Genomic DNA, 26,820 nt, shown 5'->3' with positions numbered 1-26,820 from the left:
GGGAAGAAGGCGGCAACATGTGTATGTGTTTGTCGATGGAGCTCTAAAAGAATTTTGCAGAAAGGGATTTTTGGATGCCGTGATTAGCTTGGACACAAAATTCCTGCTCACAGTGACTCATGCCCTAGTCACCTCCCCTCTTAACGAGTGCAATGTGCTCCACATGGGGCAGCCCTTGAAAATTATCCTGAAGTTTCAATTGGTTCAAAATTCAGTGCCTTGCACAGTTTTGTGTAGGCTTAGATGTGCACATGTGTCATCTCTCATGTGGGAGCTACATTGGCTGCCAAGTTGCCTCTGGGTCCAATTCAAGGTCCTGGTTGTCACCTTTAAAGTCCTATATGGCTTGGGACTAAGTTATTTTAAGTACCATATTTTCATGACCTCATCTACATACCAAATCAGGGAGACAGGCAAAGTTATGGGACCCCTCTCCTAAGGAGGTCCATCTAGCAGGACAAATGAGAAGACCCTCTCCCTGTGAAACATAATCCCCATAAAAATAAGATTGGCCCCCACTTTGGCACTCTTTCGCAAGGCCCCGAAGACCTGGTTTTGAAAACAGGCCTGGCAACCACAGACTGGAATGGAATCCATCAAGTGCCTTATTTGAATGGCTGATTGTTGTTGCCAGAGGAGAGGGAATTATTCTTTTTTTATTGTTTTTATATTAGGTTTTTATCTTTGTAAGCCACTCGGTATTAACAAGAATTAGTTGGGCAGCCACATAAATTTTCTTAAATATATAAATGTAATCAAATAAATAATAAGAATTATTATTGTTTACTCTGCAATCAGAAGATTGTCATTTTTAATGAGCTTTAAGAGCAGAAAATTGCATGGAAGCGTTTTATCATTCTATCACTTTAAATGCAATGGAAGTCTAAATAATAGCATAAGTGCAAATTCTTTCACTATTGTAGTAATCTGTATATTTTAGTTCAGTCAGTAAGTTGAGTGGTCAATTGAACAATATGATGCATCATCAAAAACTATTTAACAGAAAATATTATGCTATTCTTCTTTAAAGGAATACGCTCTGAGGAGAGCTAAGCAAATTTCACGTTTCCAACTTCATATATTTAAATGAAATTAGAAACTATACTACCAATCTAAGAAGTAAAACACTGTAATACAGTGCTATTATATCAAGCAATGAAATGCAATTAAATATACAATCCTGCTTTAATGGAAATACACGTAGCCCTCAACGTATGACCATAATTGAGCCCAAAATTTATGTTGCTAAGCGAGAAATTTGTTAAGATGAGTTTTGCTGCATTTTAAGACTTTTCTCACCACATTTATTTATTTATTTATTTATTTAATTCCATTTATATCCCGCCCTTCTCCGAAGACTCAGGGCGGCTTACAAGCTTAGCAGTAGCCTTCATTCTATGTATATGCCTGCTTATTAGGGCTTTCACCCCCACCCCAAGCGGCATTATTACAAAGTCAGCTTATTGCCCCCAACAATCTGGGTCCTCATTTTACCTACCTCGGAAGGATGGAAGGCTGAGTCAACCTTGAGCCTGGTGGGACTCGAACCTGCACTAATTGCAGGCAGCTGGTGTTACTTAAGGAGGCATTAGCCCACTGCTCCACCAAGGCTCTTTTTGTTAAGTGAATCACTGCAGTTCTTAAATTAGTAACACGGTTGTTAAGTAATCTGGTTTTCCCATGGCCTTGCTTATCAGAAGGCCACAGAAGGGGATCACATGACTCTGGACACTGCAACCATCATAAATGTGACTCAATTGTAAAGCATTTGAATGTAAATCATGTGACCATGGGGATGCTGCAATGGTCATAAGTCACTTTTTTCATTGCTGTTGTAACTTTGAATTATAACTAAATGAACTGTTGTATATCAAGGATTATCTGTACCTATTTTATGCTTCAAGAATAATCTTAGACCAATCATTACCTTATGATTTACAGTTCTTTTTATGTGCCCACCCCTGCTGCTGGCAGAAAAGACCCATTTCATCAGTCTATCCCAGGCAACTGAAGGATTCAGTAAGGTTCCAGAGGAGAAGTGGGGTTATTCCTGAAGCTCTCTTCCATGTTCATTGCCTAGAATGAATGTGCAACAAAGGCCTTAGATAAAATTGTGCCTCTGTGGAATCTGTGACTGGGAATCCTATAGAGCTCACTGGTTTTCTGAAATGCTCTAGGAGATGAAATGTCACAAGAGATGCCTACAGGAAGACAAAAACAAATTTTGAAAAAGCCTTTATTGGGACTTGCAAAAAAGAGGCAAAGCAAGTATACTTCTATGCTAGACAGCTGTCTAGTAACCCATTATGGATGACCACATCCCTTCTTTAGAGGTAGGGAAAGGCCATGCAGGTTCATTGTGAAGACTATTCTATGCATTTGTTGGACAAAGACTCTCAGATCTGCTCAGAGTTGACTTTAGTAAAATAGGTCCTATGGAAATGACTAAGGCACAGTCTTCTCCAGATATCTGCAGTGAGTTTCACTTAGTCTTCAGGAAGTAGACAAATTCTTTGGAAATGAGAGTTCAGTCCCAGTTTTAAACTTATGTTCCTCCTACTCAAATGCCTCCCATGAGGTGACATGTAGTTGGGCCTAAGCTGTGCTGAATGCTCCTTTAAATAACGTGGTGGCCTCTCCCTTCCCAAGAAACTATCTTTGGATCAAACAATACTACACAATTTATACACACCTTTTTCTTTAGTGTTTACATATTGACATGTCAGTCAGAGCCTTGTGTTGCAAAAGGAATTAAATGTATAATATATGCCTATTTATCATCAAAAACTACTTTTCCCCTAATTTCCTAAGACTGGAATACAGGTAGCCCTGAACTGATGTCTGGAATTTATCCTGGAATTATGTTTGTAAGGCACAGTGGTCATTACACAGGTCACTAATGATTATCCTCAAGTTGATACACTTTTCTGCAGAGGTCATTAAGCAAATGCATGGTTGTTAAGCAAATACCACAGTCATTTACTTCTGGAAGTAAACATGGGAAACTGGCCAACAGAGCCCAAAATGGTCATGTGACTGCAGGCACTGCCAACAGCATAAATGGAAGCTGGCTGCCGAGTACCCAAGATACAGTTAGGTGACTATGTGGGGGATTGTTTCTCCAATAGATGTTTTTTCCTGTAAATCAAAAGTAAACACTGGAAACTGACACTCCCCCCCAATTATGGTCATGTGACCACGGGATGCTGCAAATGGCCATAAATGCAAGCCAAACCAAAAATGTGATGTTATGACTGCAGCAAGCAGTGCAACCAACAGAATTTCAAAATAGGTTGTAAGTAGCTGTGGAGAGATCTGTTGTAACCTTGAACAGCCACTAATGGTTGTTAAGTGAGGACTACTTGTAACTTCCCTACCAATGGAAAGAGGGATGTATTTATCCTTTTCCTCCCTCACAATCACTGCTTCATGTTGAACTATGCCCATCCTCTATGCATCACCAGTGTACTCTAAAGATAATTGATGCCACTACAATGGAGTCAAAAGGAACAATATTATGGTATATATGTCAATAAAGAGATAATTATGAATGCAACTACTTGCAGTTGTTCTGTTACATTTCAGGAGGCACAGCAAAAAAAACAAAACAGAAATATATAGAATGTTTACAAAATGATTTAATCTCCACAGTCACTAGTATCTAGTAGTTCATTCGAGATTTGGAAGAGTAAAAGAACTTTACATCAATTTTCATTAATAAAAATTGGTTATTTTTATAAAGTACTGAAAGAAAAATCTGATTGCCTAGGTAGGTAAGATAAGAAGCTAGGGTTAGTTAGGCTGGAATGACACAAGTAATTTAGCCTGCTAGATACTGTTACCCAGATACTGGCAAAATATTGTCAAAAACCAGAACTTTCAGAAGGTATCTATTCTACAAGCCAAAATTTAAATTATACTGTCAGAACGGATTAATGAAAAACCTGTCACTATTCTATTACAGATACATCTCTGTATCATCCATCAGAGTTTTTCTGAAAGGACAGAATACTGTCAGAATCTCTTAGAGGCGTTAACCAATACAACAAACGCTTCGGCAGAATGCTTGTTTAGTTAAATCACTCCAATATGCACACCCTGATAAGTAATGCCAGCTTGTAAACTGCATAAATACTGGCTACTTTTTCTTAAATGAACAAAAATACTTAATCAGAAGTAAAAGTTGTCTACTATATTCAGCTTTAAAAGAATAATAATATTAAATGGTATATTTTTAAATGTGTTTAGAAGCTGCCTTACGAGTGAATAAATGAGCAATACACCCTATCTCCATTACCAATGACAGTTTTTAAAGATCTTAAGGTGAGCTACTCAGAATGTTGAAAACATGTTGTACATGGGGTTTTTTTGCATATGGCTAAAATAGCTATTTATTAGAAACTTCATTCTTTACCCTACATCTTGTTTTACCATATATGCTTCCTAAGTAATCCTATTGCATTTTATTGCATGCAATTAACTATTACATGTTGACTTACATTGGAAGGAAAGCAAATGATGAACAGCAGCAAGGTGGATAGATTCAGTTACAATGGTGGTAAATATACCATTAGAAGACCTGAAAGATCAGGTTAGGGACAGATCTTCATGGAGAAAATCTATCCATATTGTTGCTAAGAATTGGCAACTTTATCAATCAATAAAACAAACAATGAACTAATATATCTAACTCTTCCTTCATGTAACATAGTGAGAAGCATATTCTAATGCACAGCCATTTCTCTTCCTTCAGCAAACATTCACTATTTGAACCAAAAGCAAATGGAAAATATAAAAATCAGATAGACAAGGAGAATATTTTATATTCATTCCTCCCATTAAACTGTGACTGCACATATGAAATTTTAAATTATCAGATGTAAAATGATTCAATTAAATTTTGTTTAGAATAGATTAAAATAGATTAAAACTTCTTTAAAATTCCTAGTTTGGAGGGATTTTTTCCCTCCTAAAAGCCAAACAGGTTTTAAAAGAACACATTCTTCTTGTTCTTTGGACATTGAACAGATTTTCCCACATGTCTGCTAAGCTGAGTCTGCCCACTGGTTTCTTTTATTTTCCTTATTTTTTATTGTCTTTTTTTTAAGTATGTGAGGCAGTATTGGGAATGGACATTTGAATAATACTGCTGCCCTATGTGTTGCCATTACATTTATGAATTAGTTTCTGTATATATTTGCCTTTTTGAATTATTCCTTTATTTAAAGAAAAATGTGTGCTCACTCAATGTACAATACTTGAAAGGTTGCAGTTGTGGTCTAAAAGAATAATGAAAACTTTCAAAATCATTTATGTACTCAGTACCTCATTCTAAAAGGCCCATCCAATTACATTAATATTTTCTTTTTATCTCTATACATTTTATGTATAACATAATATAAAATGTGATTAATATAAATTCCCCCTTATGGCACAGTATTGCTTTCATCAGTAAAATTAAGCCACCATCATCAAAAGTAAATTACTTACATTTGTTATAACAGTTCTTAAATATTCTTAGAGCAAAGTAACCAGCCTAAGGAGATGAAAGGAATAATTCCTTCTTCTCAATTCTATTTCCACAATCTATCAGCAGCTGCTTTATCATTTTTCCATGTTTAAATTCCAAATCTACTGATCGTTCATTTTCTTCACAAATGCTGTAACTCAATTATATGGCCCCAACTGAGCAGAGGTCAGTTGCTAATGTAACTATATATTTTGAGTGTTTTTTTATTATTATTTCTTACTATTCAGAGAGAGAATGGATGGCATTTCAGAGGTGAATTCACTGAAAAAAGTAAAATGAAAGTATGAAATTTGAGTGCTATTTTATTTCCATTTCCAATTCATAGTGTCTGCAGTAAGATTGATACAGCAAAGGACTAGAATTAATAAGATTGATACAGTAAAGGACTAGAATTAATAGATTAGGAGAAACAATATTGTTCTCCCGCAGCCGCATGGTTGCAAAGTCTACTTTTTATGTACTGTACTTGACTAAAAACAATTTATGATCCCATAAGCAGGGGTTTTTTTTAGTCATCCAGCTTTTTGAAGAGCCTAATATTGATTTAGAATTAGGAGGAACATGTGGCCAAGGTTACCCAGCTGACTACCATGCCCTGGACCCTTGCCTGCTCCTAGCTTAACATTGTAACCATTTACCACGGCCGTAAAAGATATGAGCACTATGAACCCCACAACAGGCCCTGAAGAGAAATGTAAGGAATAAAAAGGAGTTGTGAGCAGGGTAGAAAGTTGTGATGATACAGAATTGGTGACAGCTCAGTAACAGAATTGAGGAAGGAAAGTCAGAGGAGGCAATAAAGAGAAAAAATTGGTAGGTTAACAGTGGGCATGTTGATGCTGAGATCCTGGAAAGAATTCCGGAGAACAAAAAAGGTGATAAAGGGTCTGGAAGCTAAAATGTACAATGAACAATTAAGGGAGCTAGGTATATCTAATGAAAAGAAGCACTGGGGTGACATGATAGCAGTCTTCCAGTACTTGAGGAGCTCTCACAGGGAAGAGATAGTAGATGTATTCTCTAAAGCAGCTGAGGGCAGGTCAAGAACTAACGTGTGGAAGATTGCTAGAGAAATCCAACTTATCAGAAATTTCCTGATAGTGAGAACAATTAATCAGTGGAATCGCTTGCCTCTGGAAGTTGTGAGTGCTTCATCACTGGTGGCTTTCAAGAAAAGATTGGACAATCAGTGAAAAAATGTCCAAATGACTACACGTCCAGGGAGGGGTCCCTAAAGGCTTTTTCCCTGGACTGCATCTTTTTCAACTACCAAAAGAAGGATCCAGCATTTTTTTTAGTTTATATGATTCTCCTGGGTTAGGGAAAGTCCTAGAATTATCCCTCAAGATCCTCTGATACAGCAAAGGTCTGCAAGTAGCTTCAGGAGCTGTGCTTTGAAGCAGCCTGAGTGCTGAAAGCTTGTGTGTGTGTGTGTGTGCAAACAGTTCGTTGTTGAAGAAGTAGCATTTTGGAATTTATTTTTCAAAGGACAGTAAGTTGTGCCTTTCATTTCTTGACCATTTTTAAGGACTATTAATATTTATTAAGCTAAAAGAGGCTCTCCTAGCCACAGGCTGTTATTCTTTTTTAAAGATCTGCACCATTTTGAAGATTTCTTCAGTGTTAAACAACAAGGAAGAAGGCTGCTAAGGCAGGCCAAAAAATGAAGTGTGGAGTATCTTTAAAAAAAAGTTGATGGAGAAATATAAAAGCAGAAAGTTGTGGTTTTAGTTTATTATTTTTATTAATTTGTAGCTTGGTCAACTTTGCTATGGGTAGCTAAAACTTTGTAATTTTTATGATTCCTGATTGGCCAGCAATTTCTAAGTGATTTACAAAAAAGCTACTCTTTGACTAAAGAGGGAGTTAAGAAGATAGAGGAACAAATTATTAGAAATGTATTTGAAAAATCTTTAAATAAAATGCATCTGTTCATAGATCAGCTATGGTCTGATATTAAAAAACAAAACTTCTCAAACTGCTTCAGAGATGCAAGTATGTGTAGAAAGTTACTAAACCACCAAGGCAATTTCACAAGTAGCTGACAATACAGAGGAGTCCATTGCAACCTTGGAATATAAACCTGACATCAACTCTTATTATGATGGTTTAAAGTTGAAAGAAGAGCTACAAGAAAATCTGCAACTTTTAAAAGGACAGGTTTGGGATTTTTTTCCTTATGGCTATTAATTAACAAGATTTAGAAATCCTTGAGAAAAAGAGAAGCTTATAACTACTTGACAAACATTCAAGAGAAGAAAAACACTTTGTTCCATGAAGACAAGCTGGAAGGAGTGACTTAAACTTAATGAGTCAATTTGAATTAGGATGGATTTTTATCAGTTAGATATTTGTAATTGAAAGAAAGTCTTAATCTAAACTTTGAAAATGTATTTTTCCTTTATATATGATTAAGTAATTTCTAAAGTTTGTAAAATATTGTTGAAAGTGTATTTGAGAGTATCTGTGTTAAGAGAAAGTTAAAGAAAAAGATGTATTAATTTAAAGGAAAGTTTAGTTTTAAAAAGGATGTATACAAGAAGAAAAAATTGTTCTATGAGGGTAACTTGGAGGGAGTGATCTAAATGTAAAAGTGAACTTTTAAGGTATGCATGTTAAGAGGAAGTTAAAAAACAATTAGAGAGTTTTGATTTCAGAAATATTTTTAAAGAAAAGTTTAGTGTTTTAAAATAAATGAAAAAAAGTATTTTCCCTTTAAAATTAAAGAATCTGAAAGAATATAGTGATTTTTTAAATATAAATGATAGTTTATAAAGATTATTAAATGCAAAGAAAAATACATATTATTTCCACAGCAAGGATGATAAAGCAGAAATAGTTAAATTGATTGTTTTATTCAAAGACAATATATTTAATTATGTTTTTTTATTTGGATATCACTTCTGGATTTTGTGCTTGTGATAAAAAAATGAAACATTGACTTTGGTTTTGCCTATTAGATATTTTTGTTGTTATAGAAATGGCTAGTTATATACTAATGTGTAAAAGTAAAAAGTTGAGGCTGGAATGTTGTTATCTTGTACTGTGCTACAAAGAGTCAGAAGTCAATGTTTTTTTTCTTTCTTCCCTTGTAACTCATATTTTCCCCCTCTCTTTTACCTTTCCTTAATTTCCTGTTTTTATTTTTATTTGTATTTTATATATTGATAAAACAATAAAAGTAAAAAATAAGAAGAGGAGACTGAACAACCATTTACCCAAAATGGTATAAGGTCTGCTGGAGCAGGAGGTTAACTAGCCCTTCTAATCCTGTTATCTTTATAAATATTCTTTAATTATTATCAAAAAAAAGTTTGCAGAATTCATGTTTTACATACTATCCTAACACAATTATTTTATTTAGGGAGATCCTTAGAATGTTCTGCTCAAAGATAAGCATTTTGTTTGATCATATTTGTTTCTACTGGACCAACCTTTTATCAATTCTATTTTATGGAAGTTGTAATGATGAAAATAGAGGGTACAAAGAGTGTTTGGCTTATTCCTATGTACTTCCTCTTCAAGGAACATTCCTGAGACATAAAGAGTAAAGCAAGAAGGAATTGAATGTATTCAAAACCATGCTACCTTTTACAGTGTAATTTCAGCTAATGAAAACAAACAAAAAAATATTTATTCCATATAAAGACTATTTGTGCTATTTGCATTGTTCTATTTCTTTCCTGACAGGGACGCGGTGGCTCAGTGGGTTGGGACGCTGAGCTTGTTGATCAGGTCGGCAGTTTGGCGGGTCGAATCCCGAGTGCAGCGTAACAGAGTGAGCGCCTGTTACTCGTCCCAGCTTCTGCCAACCTAGCAGTTCGAAAGCACGTAAAAATGCAAGTAGAAAAATAGGGACCACTACGGTGGGAAGGTAACAGCGTTCCGTGCGCCTTTGGCATCTAGTCATGCCGGCCACATGACCATGGAGACATCCTCGGACAAGCACTGGCTCTTTGGCTTTGAAACGGAGATGAGCACCGGCCCCTAGAGTTGGAAATGACTAGCACGCATGTGCGGGGGAACCTTTACCTTTACCTATTTCTTTCCTCTCCCACAATATTTTACTACTTTTATATACTATTAATAAAACTGAAATATCTAACTTAAATGTTCACAAAAAAAGTTAATCCAAACCCCAATTCTCTCTACAGATTGTTAAGAGAGGAAAATTATGGGAAATACAATAGGGGAAAAAGTTGAGAAAGGTAGAAGCAATGGAAACATGGGTGAGGCAGCAAACGGGGGGGGGGATAAAAAGCAACTAAATATCTTAAGTATGAATATTTTAAAAAAGGAAAAGGATCAATGATATTACTACAAAAAAAGTCCTGGTATGGGTCAGTGTTAATTAGCCACAATCTAGTTACTATTGTTTCTAGTTCACTGAAGCACAACTCATCAGCAACAGTTTTCAAGAGAGTACATGTCCATGGGTTACTATAATCCTTCTGGTGCTGCTTTAGTGAATGCCAGGAACAGCATCTGGCTGTGAATTCATGTTTGTAGAAAAACCATTTCACAGTGAGGAACTGCACAAAACTGAAATGAAAGCTTACAATAGTAGGTCTGCAAAACAAAAACAAAAGAACTGTTTGCTAGGGAAGAGGTCAGTCAAATGAACTATTGATTTAATCAGTATGACAATTAGGACAACAATCAGAAGAAAATTTTGTAATCTATTAGGTATGTTCCAGTTTCATGGATGTGGTCTTGAAGAGTACTGTTTTTATAAGCTGAGGGGTAAAGAATGTAGTTATGAATAATCTTTTGGATGAGAATCAGCTCAAAATCTATGGGTTTAGTTAAGAATGAGACACTAGGTGAAATTATTTTTAAGTTAAGGAAATTTAATATGTGGGGAGTGGAAGGGAAGGGTTATTCAAACATTAATAGGTTTTGTCGATTGATTCTTGTTATTATTTTGTGAAACATTTGTTCCATTCGACACCACTGCTCCTGTACAAATGAGACAAAATGGAATGAATGGAAAATGTATTGATTAAAATTCCTTTCAACACTTTCTTTTTTAATACCCCCCACTAAAGTTTTTTATGCAAGGAATCTTCAACACAGTGTTATTATCAACTGTGGCTACAAGGATTATTGGACCTAAGAAGCTAAACTTTTTTTTCTGTCATAGACTCAAGTATTTTTGCACTCATGAAACCAAAACAAGACATTCAATTAACTGCTACGTCTTAAATAATCAAGAGCAGCCTTTAGGATCTTTGTAGGAGAAAAGACTGAAGAGAAACAGACCTACCATATTAACACCAAAAAAAATCCAATGATCACTAAAAAAAAATTATCTGCTTTATTTTATTGTTCTCTTGTGGTCAATCTAAATTTTCCAATAAAGATAAAATGGGCCTGTGAGAAAACCAAAAATGACTTACTGCTAGCCATCGTTTTCTGTATTTTACTAGTCTTAATTGGCATGGCCAAGGATATATCAATGAATTATAATTATTTTGGGGACTATTTTTTTAATATCTTGGAACTTAATGCAACCAAAACAAACCTAATATGGCAAACTACGAATATAATCCAATGTGGTATGAATAGATGATATGACAGATACCGACAGATATAAAGGCAGGCCAAATTTTCATGGAACAGAAATTTTGAGTGCTTTCCTTTCCATCATAGGCCATTGCATGATTTCTATAGTGGAATGTGTGAATGATCTTGAGGAAAGAAAGGAAGAGATGCTGCCCAGGGAAAAATCAGACAAGAGATGCTGCCCAGGGAAAAATCAGACAAGAGAGGCAGAAGCCCCAGTGGCTGAATGGTAAGGGGAAGAAACTTAGGAAGGACCCACCCTAATGGATCAATTAGAAGTGGCAAGAAGATTGTACTTACAGCTTTGAAAAATTCTGTTAACATACAATAACATAGAATTATTTCATCTAGTCATGTTTCTTGCCTGGTTTACCTGGGAGGGTTGACACTTCAAATTGTCCTGACAAATCCCATTATTCTCTACAGCAAATGGGTGGTTGCACAAAATATGTCAATCTATGATTGTCATACTGCAGCAACAGATGAGACCCACAGAGACTTTCTTTCTTCACATGCCATGCTGAACATAAGGACATCCACATAAGCTGATGTCATTACAGCAACTATAGGGGCAGAGATTATCTATAGCCCTCCTGTGTTAGTTTCTGGACCCAGATAAGGGAATAAAAAGTCACAATTCCCTACGTATCAGACATAAGCTACAAGGGCCTCTTGGAATGGCCAAACTGTTCTGGCTTTGAAGCGTCTAGAATTCATGCAGTTTATTTTGAGTTTGTAATATTGAAATGCTGAGGTGCATTCATGATTACAACTTAATCTGCAGGGGAGATTAAGGAAAAAGGAACTCACCTTCTTTCAATTCTTCCCATAAATTTCCATCAATTTCATAATTCCATCAAATTTCTCTTTACTCCCAATTTTACAACCAAATCACTTTGAATTTTTTATTTTAAATTTATTACGAACATCTGCTTTCCTTACTAAATATTTATAAAAACCTACTACAGAATCAATAAAACCTATGGATAGTTTTGTTTATGTTAATAAATGGTCAGATATGAATAGTACCATATTCCAACTATTTGTGGTTCTAGCTAGAGTATCAAATTAAAAATTAATACATTTGATTCACAAACTCATAACAATTTTTTAATTGTGCTGCCAACTTTGCTAAATAGCAAGAATGCCTACTTCATTTTTAAATATCAGCATGGTTTATAATCTGCAGTTAAACTAGTGTAATGAGTTTGATAATCACAATGATTACATCTGCTTTTAATAAACAATTTAAAATTAAATAGTTTTAATAATCGTAGCTGAATATAAATGAATCCCAATGAATCATTTAATCTAAGCAACAGTTATTCAATTTTCATATTTCAGTAGCTTTTAGTTTTAATTTGACAAATTAAGTTAAATTATAATACAATTAATATATTTAACCCGACAAATGAAAATAAAGTTGATATGACACCCTATAATATTGCTAGTTTAATACATTTCAATGTAAGTGAAATGTCATTTTAAACAGTCAAATTTTCTTCTAAGTACTTTGTATATTTCAAAATGTGTTTTAATTACAAAAATACATAAATACATGAAATATTAAGTTACTTTCTCACATTCCTAAAAAAACTTAGTGATATCAAGAATACTCCCTGAAGAGATTCACTGAAATCTCAGTTTTATCAGAGGCTTATCAATTGGCCAGTGACATGTGTAGTTGAAGTTCTATCCATCCCAGGAAGGGAAATAACTGGTTGATAATAAGGTTCATAAATAAAGTTTAATTTCCTTCTCAAGAGTTCACTAATTCAGGCTTCCGGTGGCTCCGCCGGCGCTGGAGACAGCCTTCCCGGGCTGCCCGCGGCTCAGCTGTGTGATTTTCGCCCGAAACAGCGCCGATCAGCTGTTCGGGCGAATTTGAAGCCCCCTCCTCGGGAGAAGAGGAGGGGGTGAGCTCCCAGGTAGGGGTAGAGTTCTCCAGGGCTGCCTGAGCTTTGAGCTTGGGCGGCTGAAGGATTGAACTCCCCCGTAGCCTGGGTTGCTCCCAGCTGGCCAGCGTCTCTGCTCTGGATTTTATGGAGCAGAGCCAGGCGTCTGTGACCATCCCTGCCTGAAGGAAAGACTATGAAAGGAAAAGAGCAGGCAGAGCGGTACAAGAGGGAAAGATGAAGAGGATTATTTTATTCTACTCTCGAGCTTGATGGACTTTTTCTAAAACTTAAAGTGAAAGTGCGTCACAACTGTAAGTAAAAGATGGCGGCTAAACCTCCTCCTAAAACTTTCCGGAGTGCAGGAAATTCTCCGGTGCAACAACATTCATTATTGCAGGTGCTGCATTCTTCTGATGTATTGACATTGAAGGATCTTGAAAAGCATACCCAGTTAATTTTGGAATCAATGGGTGTTAAATTTCTACAGATGGAGGAGAAATTGCAGAAATTGGAGGAGAGAATGGAAGAGAGGATGGAACAGAAATTTAGAGAGATGAAGGTAGACATTTTGACTTCAGTGCATAAAGTAGCTGTATGTGTGGAAGATCTGGAGGAAAAGGTGGAAGATTTGACTCAAAAGAATGCTATATTAGAAGCAAAAGTATTGGAAATTGAAGAGTTAAAAGACAAAATGGATAACAAACTGAGTCTGGCTCAATTTTACCAGATGCAGTTTGCTGTTAGAATTAGAGGTTTAAAAGAGAATATTAAGGAAGACCTAAAGCAGCTGGTCTCAGAGGCTTTTGAGGTGGTATTGAATCAGCCAGCATCTGAAATAAAACAAGGCATGGACAAAGTGTTTCGTGTGAACTCGTGGATTGCTAAACAGAGAAAGCTGCCTAGAGATGTGGTGGTTTATTTTTTAAAAAGGGAAATTAGAGATGAAGTTATACAAGCTGCCTATGATACTAAAGTTGTGATTGCTGATCAAGAAGTTCTGGTTTTAAAAGAAATTCCTCCAAAGATTTTAAAGAGAAGGAAGGACTTTATATTTCTTGTGCAAGAGCTTAAGCAACGAGATATAAGGTTCAGATGGGAGATTCCACTTGGCTTGAGCTTGACGTATGAAGGCAAAAGGTATTGTTTGGTTACTGTGAAGCAAGCGCGTGATTTTTACAACAATGTTTTAAAAGTAATCCCATCAATACTTTCGGAAGATGCAGAGGGATCTGGAGAAGGAGAATATCAAGAGGATGAAGATGGACAAACAGATGAGAAGGGTGTAGGAGGAGATCAAGCCATAAATCTTTTGGATGACCCTAGAGAACAGAGAGTGACGCGTGCTGCTTTAAAACGTTCAAAGAAGATTAAAAAATAAGACTTGCAGAAATCTATGGAACTTCTATAATGTACTTACAGCTAAGCAGTGGACAATGGACTAAATTTACTAAATACTTACAGTTAAGCAGTGGAACTAATGGATTAAATTTACTACAGAGGAAATGGAAGAAAGCTTTATGGGCTAATGTGGGTTAATTTGTGTAAGAATTATCTATTATAGACTATTTTGGTTAGAGAGTGATTAGGATAATAGGGATAGGTGTTTGTGGTGTGTAAATGAGAATTTGTTTAGTAAATAGACAATTGTGGAAGAATGTAGACAGTGGAGGAAGGTTTTCTGTTTTTTTTTTCTTTTTTAACATGAATGACGCTAGTTTTTTTTTATCTTAGTTTTCTATATATATTTAATATTATTAAGGATTGGTTTATTTTATATAAGCTAGAGAGTGATGGATTTTAGAGTTTATAGTTGTTAGTATATGATTGTTTATGATTGTTTTTTTTAGATATATACCTTGTATTTAGCTCTGGGAAGTCAGGGGGGGGTAGGGGGGAGGGGGGGAAGTAGGGGGGAAGGAGGGTGGGAAAGGGGGGAGTTAGGGGGGGGAGGGGGAGGGGGGAGGTAGGGGGGGAGGAGGGCAGGGGAAGGGGGGTTTTTTAAAGGAAAACTGTATTTTAAAACTTTTCAATTAAAAAAAAAAAAAGAGTTCACTAATTCAAATAACACTGTCAACAATATTGTCCTTCCAGGTCTTGCAATGGCTGATCTGAGTTTGAAATATTTAAGATTTTTGTTGCCATCACTGAAGAATTGATGTTCCTTGGTGCTCTATAATCACCTAATGGTTGGGGAGATGTTCCTTCTTCAGCAAATTAAGAGCTCTACTATCTCTTTAAATATGAGTTAAAGCTGCTCTCCAGAATTCTGAATTAAAAACTGCATTTACTTATGAACACACACACACACACACACACACACACACACACACACAAACATATTTTACATGTTTATATTATATAATATAATATAATTCTCACCAACTTTTATAAATTTTCACTTAATTTTGCCATTTCCAGTCTGGTACAATTCACGCTTTCTATACTTTTTCATTTGAATGCTCTACCTCATCCAGTTCACATAGGAAGCATCTTTGTTTTTAAAAATATTTTGAGAATTGTCTCTAGTGTTTGAGAACCACCCCTTGTTGACTCTTCATAGAGGTCTCCATTTGATATTTTTCCACTTGCTGCCTAAATTGAATCTTCCTCAGTAAATTCTTCTGCCTTTGTGGCCTTTTTAGTAAATATCATAAAATAAATGAATCCAACAGCTACAAATCAATACATAATAGCTACATGATAACACTGGTAGCAATGTGGAGTTGAACTCTGCTCCCAATAAATGCATGGGAAAGCATCAAAAGCAAAGTCTACTTATAGTGAAATCTAAGGTTTAAGATATTGTCCCTCTTTTTAGTTCCTATCTGATCAATGAGCTGGCAGTCAGCCACTTTTGGGCAAAAGGCATTAGTTCCATGTTCTGGTAATGTCTCAGGCTGTTTGCTAGTAGCCATGCGCTCGTGACCTCTCACCTTGTCTATTGCAATGCTCTCTACATGGGGCTTCCCTTGAAGACCACTCGGAGGCTCCAACTGGTACAGAATGCGGCCGCGAGAGTTGTCTTGGGAGTTTCCCGGTACTCCCATGTTACACCTTTGCTCCGCGAGCTGCATTGGTTACCAGTTGTCTTCCGGGTGAGGTTCAAGGTCTTGGTTATGATCTTTAAGTCCTTACATGGCATGGGTCCGGGATACCTCGAGGACCACCTGCTGCCGGTGTAAACTCCCCTCCGCCCTGTGCGTGCCCACAGAGAGGGCCTCCTCAGGGTGCCTCCGGTCAGGGAATGTCGACTGGCGGCCCCCAGGGGGAGGGCCTTCTCTGTGGGTGCTCCGGCATTATGGAACCAACTGCCGGTTGAGCTCCGGATGGCATCGGACCTCCGATCCTTCCGCCGCGGGTTGAAGACCCACTTGTTTGAGTTAGCTAGTCTGGCCTGATGGGGAATATGGGTTTTTAATTGGTTTTTATTATTCTATTATTGCTGTATTTTAATTGGGCATGGTTTAATTCTCTTTTAATTTTTGTATAGCTATTTATATATGCCCTGTGAACCGCCCTGAGTCCCTAGGGAGAAGGGCGGTATAGAAATCAAATAAATGAAATAAATGAAATGAAATGTAAGAACTTTTGCATTCAGACTTGATTTGGTCCTGGTCTGTTGGTTGTTTTTTCTTGCAGCTCAAAGCACTTTCATTAACTATTTTCACAACTATAAATTCAAAGACATCTTTTTTTCCTTCTCTCAATTTCTCAGTGTTCAGCTTTCATAGACTTATATTGCCACTGGAAAACCTACAGTTCTACTATTCTGATCTCTATTGTCATTGAAATGTCCTTATCTTTCATGATCTTCTTTAAGTTTGTTACTGCCTTCATCCCTAGGATTAATCTGTTTATTTTTCCAGCCACACTGTCCATCTTTATTTAAACTCTCTATATCTCTTCATCATCTTCACTTTGCCATCAATACTAAATTCATTAAACTTGTCAGTTGTCAGAGCAGCACTAAAATTATGTTCCAAAATTCTAATACTAAACATTGGGCACAAAACTGGGCAATGCCAGGTCCTGTACATAGCTATCGAGTCATATTACTTAATGTAAAAAATTAAACAAGAGATTACAATTTATAAATGTTTTGAAAAGTAACAAGCATCAATTGCTGAACTGAAGAATTCTGAAGCAGTTTTTTCCCCCCAAAGCAATAAGTAAACTGGAATGAGTATAATGGATGTGATGCATATATTAATATAAACACATGGAATCATGTCTATTCAAATTCATTATGAGACAAGCTTCTTTGCAAGTTATATATTCCAAAAGCTTTCTTTTCCATACATTGTTGCACCAAATACTGTACTGTTATCCTAATTACAGATAACACAAGAATATTTTAAAAATTAACTGTTATATATGAACCTGAGAAATATGAACAAAAAAGCTACCAAAGAAATCACATCCAGGAGCTGATTTGTAATTTTGAACAGTTCAACAAGTTAGTAACACAGGATAATGTTTTCAACTGTATACTAATATTCTCACATTCCCTGGTTTGAACTCAGCAAAAAGAATTTAGGCACTCAAATATGCAGTGTCCCAGTGTCATGTGATCAGTTTTGTAACCTTGACAAGCAAAGTCAATGGGGACGCCATATTCACTTAACAACTTAACTACAGTGATTCACTTAACAACTGTGGCAAGAAAAGTCATGAGACAAAACTCACTTAACAAATGTCTCACATTTTGCATTCAAGTGTGGTCATATGTCAAAGACTACCTGTATACTGGGCCATTCTACTGCTCCAGTTGCTTGGCTTCTACATTCTGTATTAGGAGAGAAGCACTGAAGATAGGCATGGAAAACTCTCTCAGATGAACTGGATGTATCATCTGACGGAGACTCAAATTTCATGAAATAGTTTTCCAGAGTTCAGCCGTTCTCTTCAGCTCTTCCCAGAATGCATGTCAGTATTTTTAATAGTCTGTGATCAACAGTGACCATTGGTCTATTCACTGAATATCAAAAAGTATATACATAAATTGTTATTTGATGAAAAAAGAAACTGCAGGAGAAATTAGCATGGTTTTTTAAAAAATGTGCGGTTATAAATGAAAACTTTCATGTGCAGAAGGTGTTAATTTTAACTCAGAAGTTTTTATGCCCATCTCTGATCAGACCTAGCTGTATTGTACTTACATACTATGCCATCCTGAAAAAAAAATGTCCTCAATGATTGATGTACTAAGACAATTGAGCAAATCATGTTAGTTTTTGTCAGGTTTTTTTTTTCTACAGGCTTAGTAATTAGCATGCAATTTGAAAATTAGATCCCTGATGATGAGATAATTTCAGGAAGAGGAATCATAAATCCAAACGTCTATGCTTTAAAAGAAGACAAAAAATAGAACAAGTTATTTTTCCTGAACACTACATAAATTTCATCTTTATTGATGCTTTTCTGAGAAGATTAAATTGAGCGCCCTAGTGACTTCCTCCCCGCCAGAAAAGAACAGCAAGTTACAATTTTCAATGTAAAAGTGAAAATAAATATTTTGGCAGTACTAAGGAAAGCAAAGGTTAGAGCAGGGGTGTCAAACTGCCGGCCCACGGGCCAGACGCCTCACAAGGAAACCGCGCCCACCCCATTGCCAGCAATGGGGAAAAAACTCTGAGACGTCGCACGACATCGCGTGATGTTGCGAGTTTGACGTGTCTGGGTTAGAGGCTTGAATCACTACAGTAATTAAGCTGCCCTGCCCAGCTGAATTATATTTGCATGAGAAGCAGTAGGGACATATTAATTTGGGGGGGAAGCGTATGAAGAGGCCTGGGCAACATTATACATACATATATTTTTTTTAGAAGATGTTCAGACAAATTTGGAAATTGCAGTGGCTTTGCCCAATCAAATGAATTACTCAAAGACAAGACGATGTGGAAAGGATTCAGGGAAGCACATTCATAGTATATTTGGCCATAGTTTATTCTCTTCTAATAATCAGTTTAAACTATTAATACATTATTTTACTACCTAACACTTTGCAAGGCTTCACTAGACTATCAAGATAATGTAAGAAATATGTTGATATGGCAGTTGGGTAGTGTTAGATGGCTATTCAGTTAATAAGCAAACACTCCATGTATCAAGACCCAGTAATGATTATAGAAGTGTACATGTCAAATGATTTACTTTTTAATATTTTTTGCTGCAGCGTGCCACAAAACACATGGAATTATATAAACCAGAAGTTATTAACATGGTTTATGAAATGATACAAAGAAAGAGGTTGAAAATACAAACAGATGTAGTTTAAGATATACATGAAAACAGCAGCAGAAAAAATGATAATGAAAGGATATTTTGTAATGTGTAAAGACAAAAACAAAGATATATTTAAAGAATAATAAAAAGTAAGGATCAATTAACAATAAAAGGCATAAAAATGAAAATGGCTTTGATGGAAAAATTTTGGGAGTGGAAAGGGCTAAATAGATCTCTAGCATAGTAAATGGAATTAAACACTGGGAAAAAAGAATGAAATTATTTAAAATAAACTGAAATAAGGTAACTTTAGGAGGAAAATTTCAGATTTTAAGGAACAATACTAAGTGTCATGGTTCTGACTGATGAAACCAACTAAAACAGAATTCTGGAGCTTGAGTTTTCCTCTAAAAACATGTGTATTGGCTACAAAGTATTGGCATGGTCAAAAGTGAAACCAAGACTAAAGTTCCCTCCAAAAAGTTACATTATTACAAAGTTAAACTTCCCACTCCAGAAACTATGCAATCAACTAAGTTTCCCAATAGAATTGTTTGGCGGGCTTTCTAACATAAGGCTCAGCTCCCAGTCTAATGAACAAAAATGACCTTGGTTGCCACAGGACAGAGAACTGTTTAGACTAGCATAAAACTCCCCATCCCTCGTCCCATTCTTGTGGCAACCAAAAACAAGCAAGATGGCTTCAGCCAGGTTCGTTGCAGAGTTGACACTAAGATCTCAAAAACACTACAAATGCTAGTACCTGAGGAAAAAAATGTTGAAAAGGAGGTTTAAAATGTTGAAAAGCGTAATGCTGCACATTTAGATGTTACAACTAGAAGAATGCTAATATACAGTATATATATGATTTATGGGGTGGCTGTGCAACTAGTTTATTCTTTGTATAAAAGGTTGAGGTTTTAAAAATTGCCATTACTTTTCCCCTTTTATAAGTCATAGGAGTCAGCCGGATATTCAGCCTGGATTTAGGATTTTAGCCTCCTTTCAAGTCCTTCTAAGGACTTGGGATAGGCCATGTTCGTGTTTGAGGATCTTAGAGGTATTTTTGCAAGTAAAGCTACCTTTTATTATTACTAGCTTGTTTACTGGAACTGGAAAGATATGTGGCAGAATTTGGATGGAAATATGAGATATGACAACAAGATAAAAGGGAAACATAGTATGATTTTGTGCTGGCCACATACATACCAGATTTCTACTCTTCAATAAGTTACTGAAAAAATTGGTAATATGAGAAAGACTTTATTGTTTCCCTGCTGATATAGAAAAGTGAACAAAGTGAATAGCTTGAATTCACTCTACACACACACACAAACATTCTGTGAAAAATCAAGACTTCTAAACAGGTTTTATTGATTTGAAAAACAATAAAACCTTGTTAGAAGTCTTGCTTTTTCACAGATAATATTTCAACAAAAAAAGATAATGAGAATGATTACCACACAAAATTACTGCTGCCTGGCTGATAACTGAGCAGACAACTATGTGTCAAAGAGTTGTGACTGGTTCCTCATTATGGAATTCTCTACATATCTGGTATCTTCCTTACTAAATTTTAGAGGCTACTCACCAAACAGATACAGTCTGCTAATGTTCTATTTACACTTTTGCTTCCTTCATTTTTTTGGTGGCTGTTGACTATTTGATTAATTGAGATGTTCTAACTGCTGCAACTTTCATTTAAATACCTTAAATTAAATTTTTAGAATCCAACTTTTAAAAATAACTTTTATAAAGTTCAGTTTTAAGGAATTTAAATTCATATTTACTCAACATTTTTTTAAAAAAATACTCAAGAATTAGGAGAATGGTATCATCTTATATTTGCTAAGTTACTACATGAATAGATGGAAATGGAAATAAATTGTTATCACTGATGGAAAAGCTTCTATATTAGACAGACAATTGGCTGTTTTCAGGTAATCTAATGTTGACTGAATTCTTGTTGTAATTCTTAAACAAGGTCATTTTCTTTCCATTTCTGAGGTTACATCATCCCCTTCTCTGATCCGCATCCAGATTTGACCTTCCTTTCCTTTTTCCTTCCCTATCCAATACAAGTGCCTCTTTCACTTTCCCCATTTCTGTGTCTCTTCCTCCAGCCATATTTTCTGTGATGTTTCTACCAAAAGAAAGGGCAGGTATGATATATATGTATTTGTATTTTCTTGTGTGTTTACTGGCTTTTCTGTAAGAAAAATATTATTTTTGGAGGTTCTTGATTATTGCCTGGCATGAGGAGGAATCCATGTCCTTGGGTCAAATTATGCCTATGCAGCCTATTTCTGTTCATAGATTATGTGGATCTCCCTTGTTCTCTGAGGAGCTTTGGAAAATGAAAAGCAAAAAAGATGCACTGCTAGAGAAAAATAAGGATTCAATCCAACCGAACACGAAAGGTTAAGATCCTTTCTTTAAAGATCTTCTGTGTCATGGCAATAAGAACAGTAAAATGTAATTATTCTTCTCCTCTTGTCTTCCAATAATTGTCCAGTGGTCTTGGTTATAGTAACTCATTACTAGAGGAGGAAGAACTGGAGGAGCATCTACAAGATATATGGAAACTACTCTAGTCATCTGTTTGGTAAAACACTGAATTTTACTCAGAGTGAAGACTCTGGCTGTGCAGATCCCTTGGTGATGACTGGGGCATGGTCTGGTGTAGTTATTTGGGATGAGTAGAAACTTTTTAGTGTGAAGAGAGTAGACATAGTCCTCAATATTGTATGTGTATTAAATTAATTCACCTTGTGGAATCAGAATCTGTTTCCCTCCTGGTTGATTATGGTCTCCTAGGAGATAACCTACAATTGGATATAGTGATGGCAAATGCTTCTTTGAAGTAGAATATTGTAATTCCAGCCCTTAGAGAGTCCCCTTTTCAAAAAAAAAAATCATTCACGGGGTCCAATAATAATAGTCATTTTTGTCTTCTCTCCAACCTTTCTTCTTGGAGAAGGTATCTGGATGTGTTTCATACTGGGATACAGCACTGAGATAGCATTGATCATCTTTTCTGATTACTTCTGGTGGGTCCAGGATGTAGGTAGTATATCTGTCCTACCCCTTAATCTATGACTTTTTACACTATGTTCATAGTAACTTTCTGAATCAGTCTGAGATTTAAGAGAGGGTGGGTGGGTATGGTGTTACATTGGTTCTTCTCTTTCGTTTATGACAATTTCAGTCAATGATAGTAGGAAAGTTGAAATCTAGGCCAGGGCCTCTGTATTGTATGGTTCTCCAGGGAACTATTTTCTCTCTAATTTTATTTAACATCTTTATGAAACCTTGATTATGGGATCAGGTACCATCAAAAGGCTGATGACACCCAAACATCGCCACCCTACAGCAGCTGGATTTTTTCCTAGTGTCTGAAGGCTATGGAATATCTGGATGAGATGACATAGTGGCTAATTCCATGCTGTAGAGTGGCTGACATGAAGTAACTCCAAGTGTCTATGGAGTTCTGGATGAGGAAAGATAAACTTTGACTCAATCCTCGTAAGATCAAGTGGCCATTCAGTTTTAGGGCCTCTGGTTCTAGGGACTTTCCATTTTTGGTTCTACACAGGACCACATTTCCCTAGACAGCACTGGTGACTTAGGCTCCTCTTGGTCCCTCAGCTCTTGCTGGATGACCGTATATTAAGGTCAGGAAGATTTTTGCACAATCCCATCTTGTGTTCCATTCACAACCATTCCTAGATGAGAGACCGTAAAAATGTTCAATCATGTCCTAGTTACCTACTATAGTACAATATGCTTTACAGGGGTCTGCCTTTGAAAACCACCAGGAAACTATAGCGGTCCATAATGCAGTAAGGTGAATAGTTATAGACAGATATAATATAGCTGGAACAATTGCACAATAGGACTAACCAGAGGATTTTGTGGGCTTGGACACCTACAAGAAAAGGCTAATGTGTTTGGGACTCTTCAGTTTAGAAACAAGGCAACTGAGGAAAGACATGACTGACATATATAAAGTAAGACAAATATGAAGAAAGCAAAGAAGAACTAGAATTTGGAGTCTTTCAAGGAAGGAAGGCTATGTAAAATAGAGGGTGGGAAATACTCCTTTATAAAGGCCATTTATTTATATGAATTAATATAATAATTAATTACCTCAAAAATGATTATAACCAATGACTTGGAGGGTTTTAAAACAGATTAGAAAAATTCATAGTAGACCTGTCAATACTGAAGACCTAATATTATCTCCAAGCAGAGGCCAGTTTGGCTCCAAATACTAGGTGTAGGAGGATGTGTAATCAAATCACCTATATCTACTTGGCCTCTGTGACAAATAAAAATCTGGGCTAAGATATTATTTGGCCCTGATCTAGTTGTTTTTTGTTCCTACGACCACCAACAAAACAAATAAATGAAATATTTCACAAAGAAATATTTAATGAAAAACTATCAACCCAGAACTACCTAATAGTCTTAAATTGGCTAGTTTTATCAACTAGTCTATAATTCTCCTAAAATATGTTACAGGAATTAAAAAAAGCCGGTTAGAACTCACAATAGGCAATAGCCATTTGTTGTTATTATTGTTTTAATAAAATGTAACAAAACTTTGAAAATAACTTGCAAATAAAATAAAAGTCCTAAAGTACTTTGCTATAACATTTCCTGTTTAAGTCTGATGGTGGTTCTCAACACAATATATTCTCTATATTCAAAGTTCTGATAAAAAGGAAAGGAAAAAATCTACATAATTTGATAAGAAAAGTTTAAATCTCCTTTAAAAAGCAGGATTAATTCACTCTCATTTTTACAAAGTTTTATCCAATGAGTCCATGGCATTCTCATTTAAAATTTGAAAAGTAAAAAGTTTTAAAAATAGTCCTTTAAGAATAAATTTTACCTTTTTGTCTCCACTTTTAAAATGTATAATTGCATAAATGTGCTATATCAGAGATAATTATATACTGGTAGAAGTGTTAAAAATGTCTTTGGTTTCACCTTACGCATAAGCATTCCAGCTGGTCATTAACTATCTGGAATAGGACCAACATTTTACTGTCACTGATCCATACACATGTACAATTTCAGAGTTTGTTCTTTTAGAAATTTAATTCACTTTCCCATTGTTATACTAGGGAAAGAGCTTCCCAAAAGAACAAAGTTATTTCAAACACTTTTTTGTTTATAAACAATACTATGTAGTTAAATACAAAATTAAATTACAGTCTATCACATAGGTTTCGATATTTGAAGGGATACTTTAAAACCTAGCTTCAAACTACGTTATAATAACTGACTTACAGGAAATTATTGGCAATAAGTAAAAATGACAATCTTAGCAGAGTGGCCGTAATTTAAGTCTCCACACATTCATTCATTAAAATTAATTTAATGAAGTAATAGCACACTATAGTTCCTAATTTTTAGAGATATGAGGTCAACAATTACTATTCTGAACACCAACTTTAACGTGTACTGATCACTACTGTACTTGTAAAAAAATTGAATCTTCAGTTTAGTTCTTTAAGTGATTCCCATGAAACCTTATATTTGGAATTATTCCAAAATCAAAATTCCTGGGAAAAATTACAATCAGGATGCTAGATTTCTGTTAATAATTTCATTCACAAAATATTATTTTACTATAGAGAATTTAAATGATTCACAAGCTTCCACTTAATATGGTAAAGTCCTAGAAAAAAGAGCATGTATTAATACAGTAACCACTTCAAGAAAGATACAGGAAAATACTGCTTGATCAACTGGCCCTGCTGTTAACATAAGCAAACCTGTCTCCCAGTGTGTCAACAAACTCCGTCAAGCAGCTTCTTACCCCACCTTACATATTTCCATTGTTCATTGAAAAACCAAGATTATAGCTTGAAGAAGAACATGTGTAAACAAAGCAAATCTAATGAATTTCTCATTAAAAAGGAGATCTCATCTTCTAATTAATTGGCAAGCTAATTGCCCAAAACTCTATAGTAGTCCTAGACTTAGAACCTACAGTAGGTGCTACATTACACAGAAGTCTTCACACTCCACAACCCAGCCTCAGTTTTGTCATTTCTGCTTGATTTGTTCAAATAGCATATCTCACAACAGCTGTTAGAAATAATACGCTGGAACAGCTGCTGTGACAGACACAAAGGACCTGGAATTTTAATTGGCCTCGACATTGCACCGCTTGTTTTCCAAAACTCAAAAAGAAAATATCCAAGGAATTGAAAAGTGCCTAATAAAACTAAGTGATGTTTGTCTTCTGGTAAGTACAGTAAGGTTTTATTCTGACTACACAATTTTGTTACACTTGACTCCTTTTATTCCCACAAATAAAGAATAGTGGGAATTCCCAAGTGCATAAGAGCAAATAAAATAAATTAGGAAGTCTGTAGATAACCCTTTCAAACCCTGGCTGAGAGACAAGGAGAATCCTATGGTGCCTCAAGATGAAGTCCAAAGAGCTTTATCAGAAACCTCCTAAATATGACAACAAACTATTCCTTCACAATTTAATTAATATTAAGTATTGTAACTGCTGCAAGAATTAAAATACTTTTTTACTGGAAATGTCATTTGATCTCCTGTCTGGAAGAATGTCTAACCAAGCTGTGTGAGGATGTTTTGATGTCCAGAATCTTTGCTCATAATAAATACTACATAGGATTCAACTCAAACTGGAAAGCATTTATAGGCTATAACTTTATTCACAAATGTATTGCATATCCCAAACAGAATTTTGTATTATATACACTGACAGAAGCTAGATTTCAATTTTACAAGGTATGTAAATAGATTCTTAGTACTATGGATGGAATTTTTAATTGTTTATAGTTTTACTCAGTAATTTATACTGTATTGAACATGGACTTTCATATTTATTCTTAGCTTAGAGCTTAATAGTGCAATATAATGTATTCAATTATTTACAAGTTCATAGTGAACTGGAAAACTATAACATTGCTGATATTTGAAAATGTTTACTTACACGTAATTTATTTTTTATCCTTCTAATTTTTAATGTCTGGTTATACACTTTCTTTAATGCCATATAAAGTTATAAATAAAATATAACAAAACTGTTCATTATGACCAGCCTAGGACTTTGGGGTTTTGTTCTGGGTTTATTCAATAGGGGTACAAAAAAGAGAGAAAGAAGTCTTACTTTCAGCTTCAGCACAAAGTAGGAAGCACAGGAGCACTACTATTGGCCTGGCTATGTGCATCATCTGACAGCTTGGCACCAGCATGCTTTGACAGCTTTGGTCACTGGCTTAGAAGCCACTGCGAGAATCTCCAACCTGAAATTCCAGATGAAGAACTTTCAAAGCCTGAGAGGAGCAAGAAATAAAACAAAAGAGAGAGAGAGAGAGAGAAAGAGAGAGAGAGAGAAAGAGAGAGAGAGAGAAAGACAAACGTTCAGAATGCTTTGCTTTTCCCCCTGCAAATACACCCCCAAAACATAGTTTTAACAATAAAGGTAAAGTGAAGACTCTGGAGATCGAGATTAGCCTTGCAAAATAAATTTAAAACTATTCATTTTAACAGCATTTATAAAAAGGCCAGAACAAAAATAATCATTTCCCAAGGCATCCTATAAACTAT

At 35.6% G+C, this 26,820-nt stretch overlaps 1 protein-coding gene across 2 annotated transcripts in view; it reads right to left on the bottom strand.

Annotated features, from left to right (window-relative positions):
- Window positions 1-26,465, bottom strand: part of PTPRD (protein tyrosine phosphatase receptor type D) — a gene marked incomplete at its 5' end in the record, with an annotated part of 318,231 nt that extends 291,766 nt beyond the window's left edge. For both annotated transcript variants that reach the window (XM_083352519.1, XM_083352520.1), the window contains one exon: window positions 26,381-26,465. In XM_083352519.1, coding sequence (XP_083208645.1) covers window positions 26,381-26,465 — 85 coding nt within the window. The remainder of the gene's footprint in view (window positions 1-26,380) is intronic.
- Between the last annotated feature and the right edge of the window lie 355 nt (window positions 26,466-26,820).

The sequence above is a fragment of the Vipera ursinii genome (assembly GCF_947247035.1).
Source record: "Vipera ursinii genome assembly, chromosome: 2".
Classification (NCBI taxonomy): domain Eukaryota; kingdom Metazoa; phylum Chordata; class Lepidosauria; order Squamata; family Viperidae; genus Vipera; species Vipera ursinii.
Note: the sequence above shows the minus strand (reverse complement) of the source record. Positions and strands in the feature narration are given on the sequence as shown.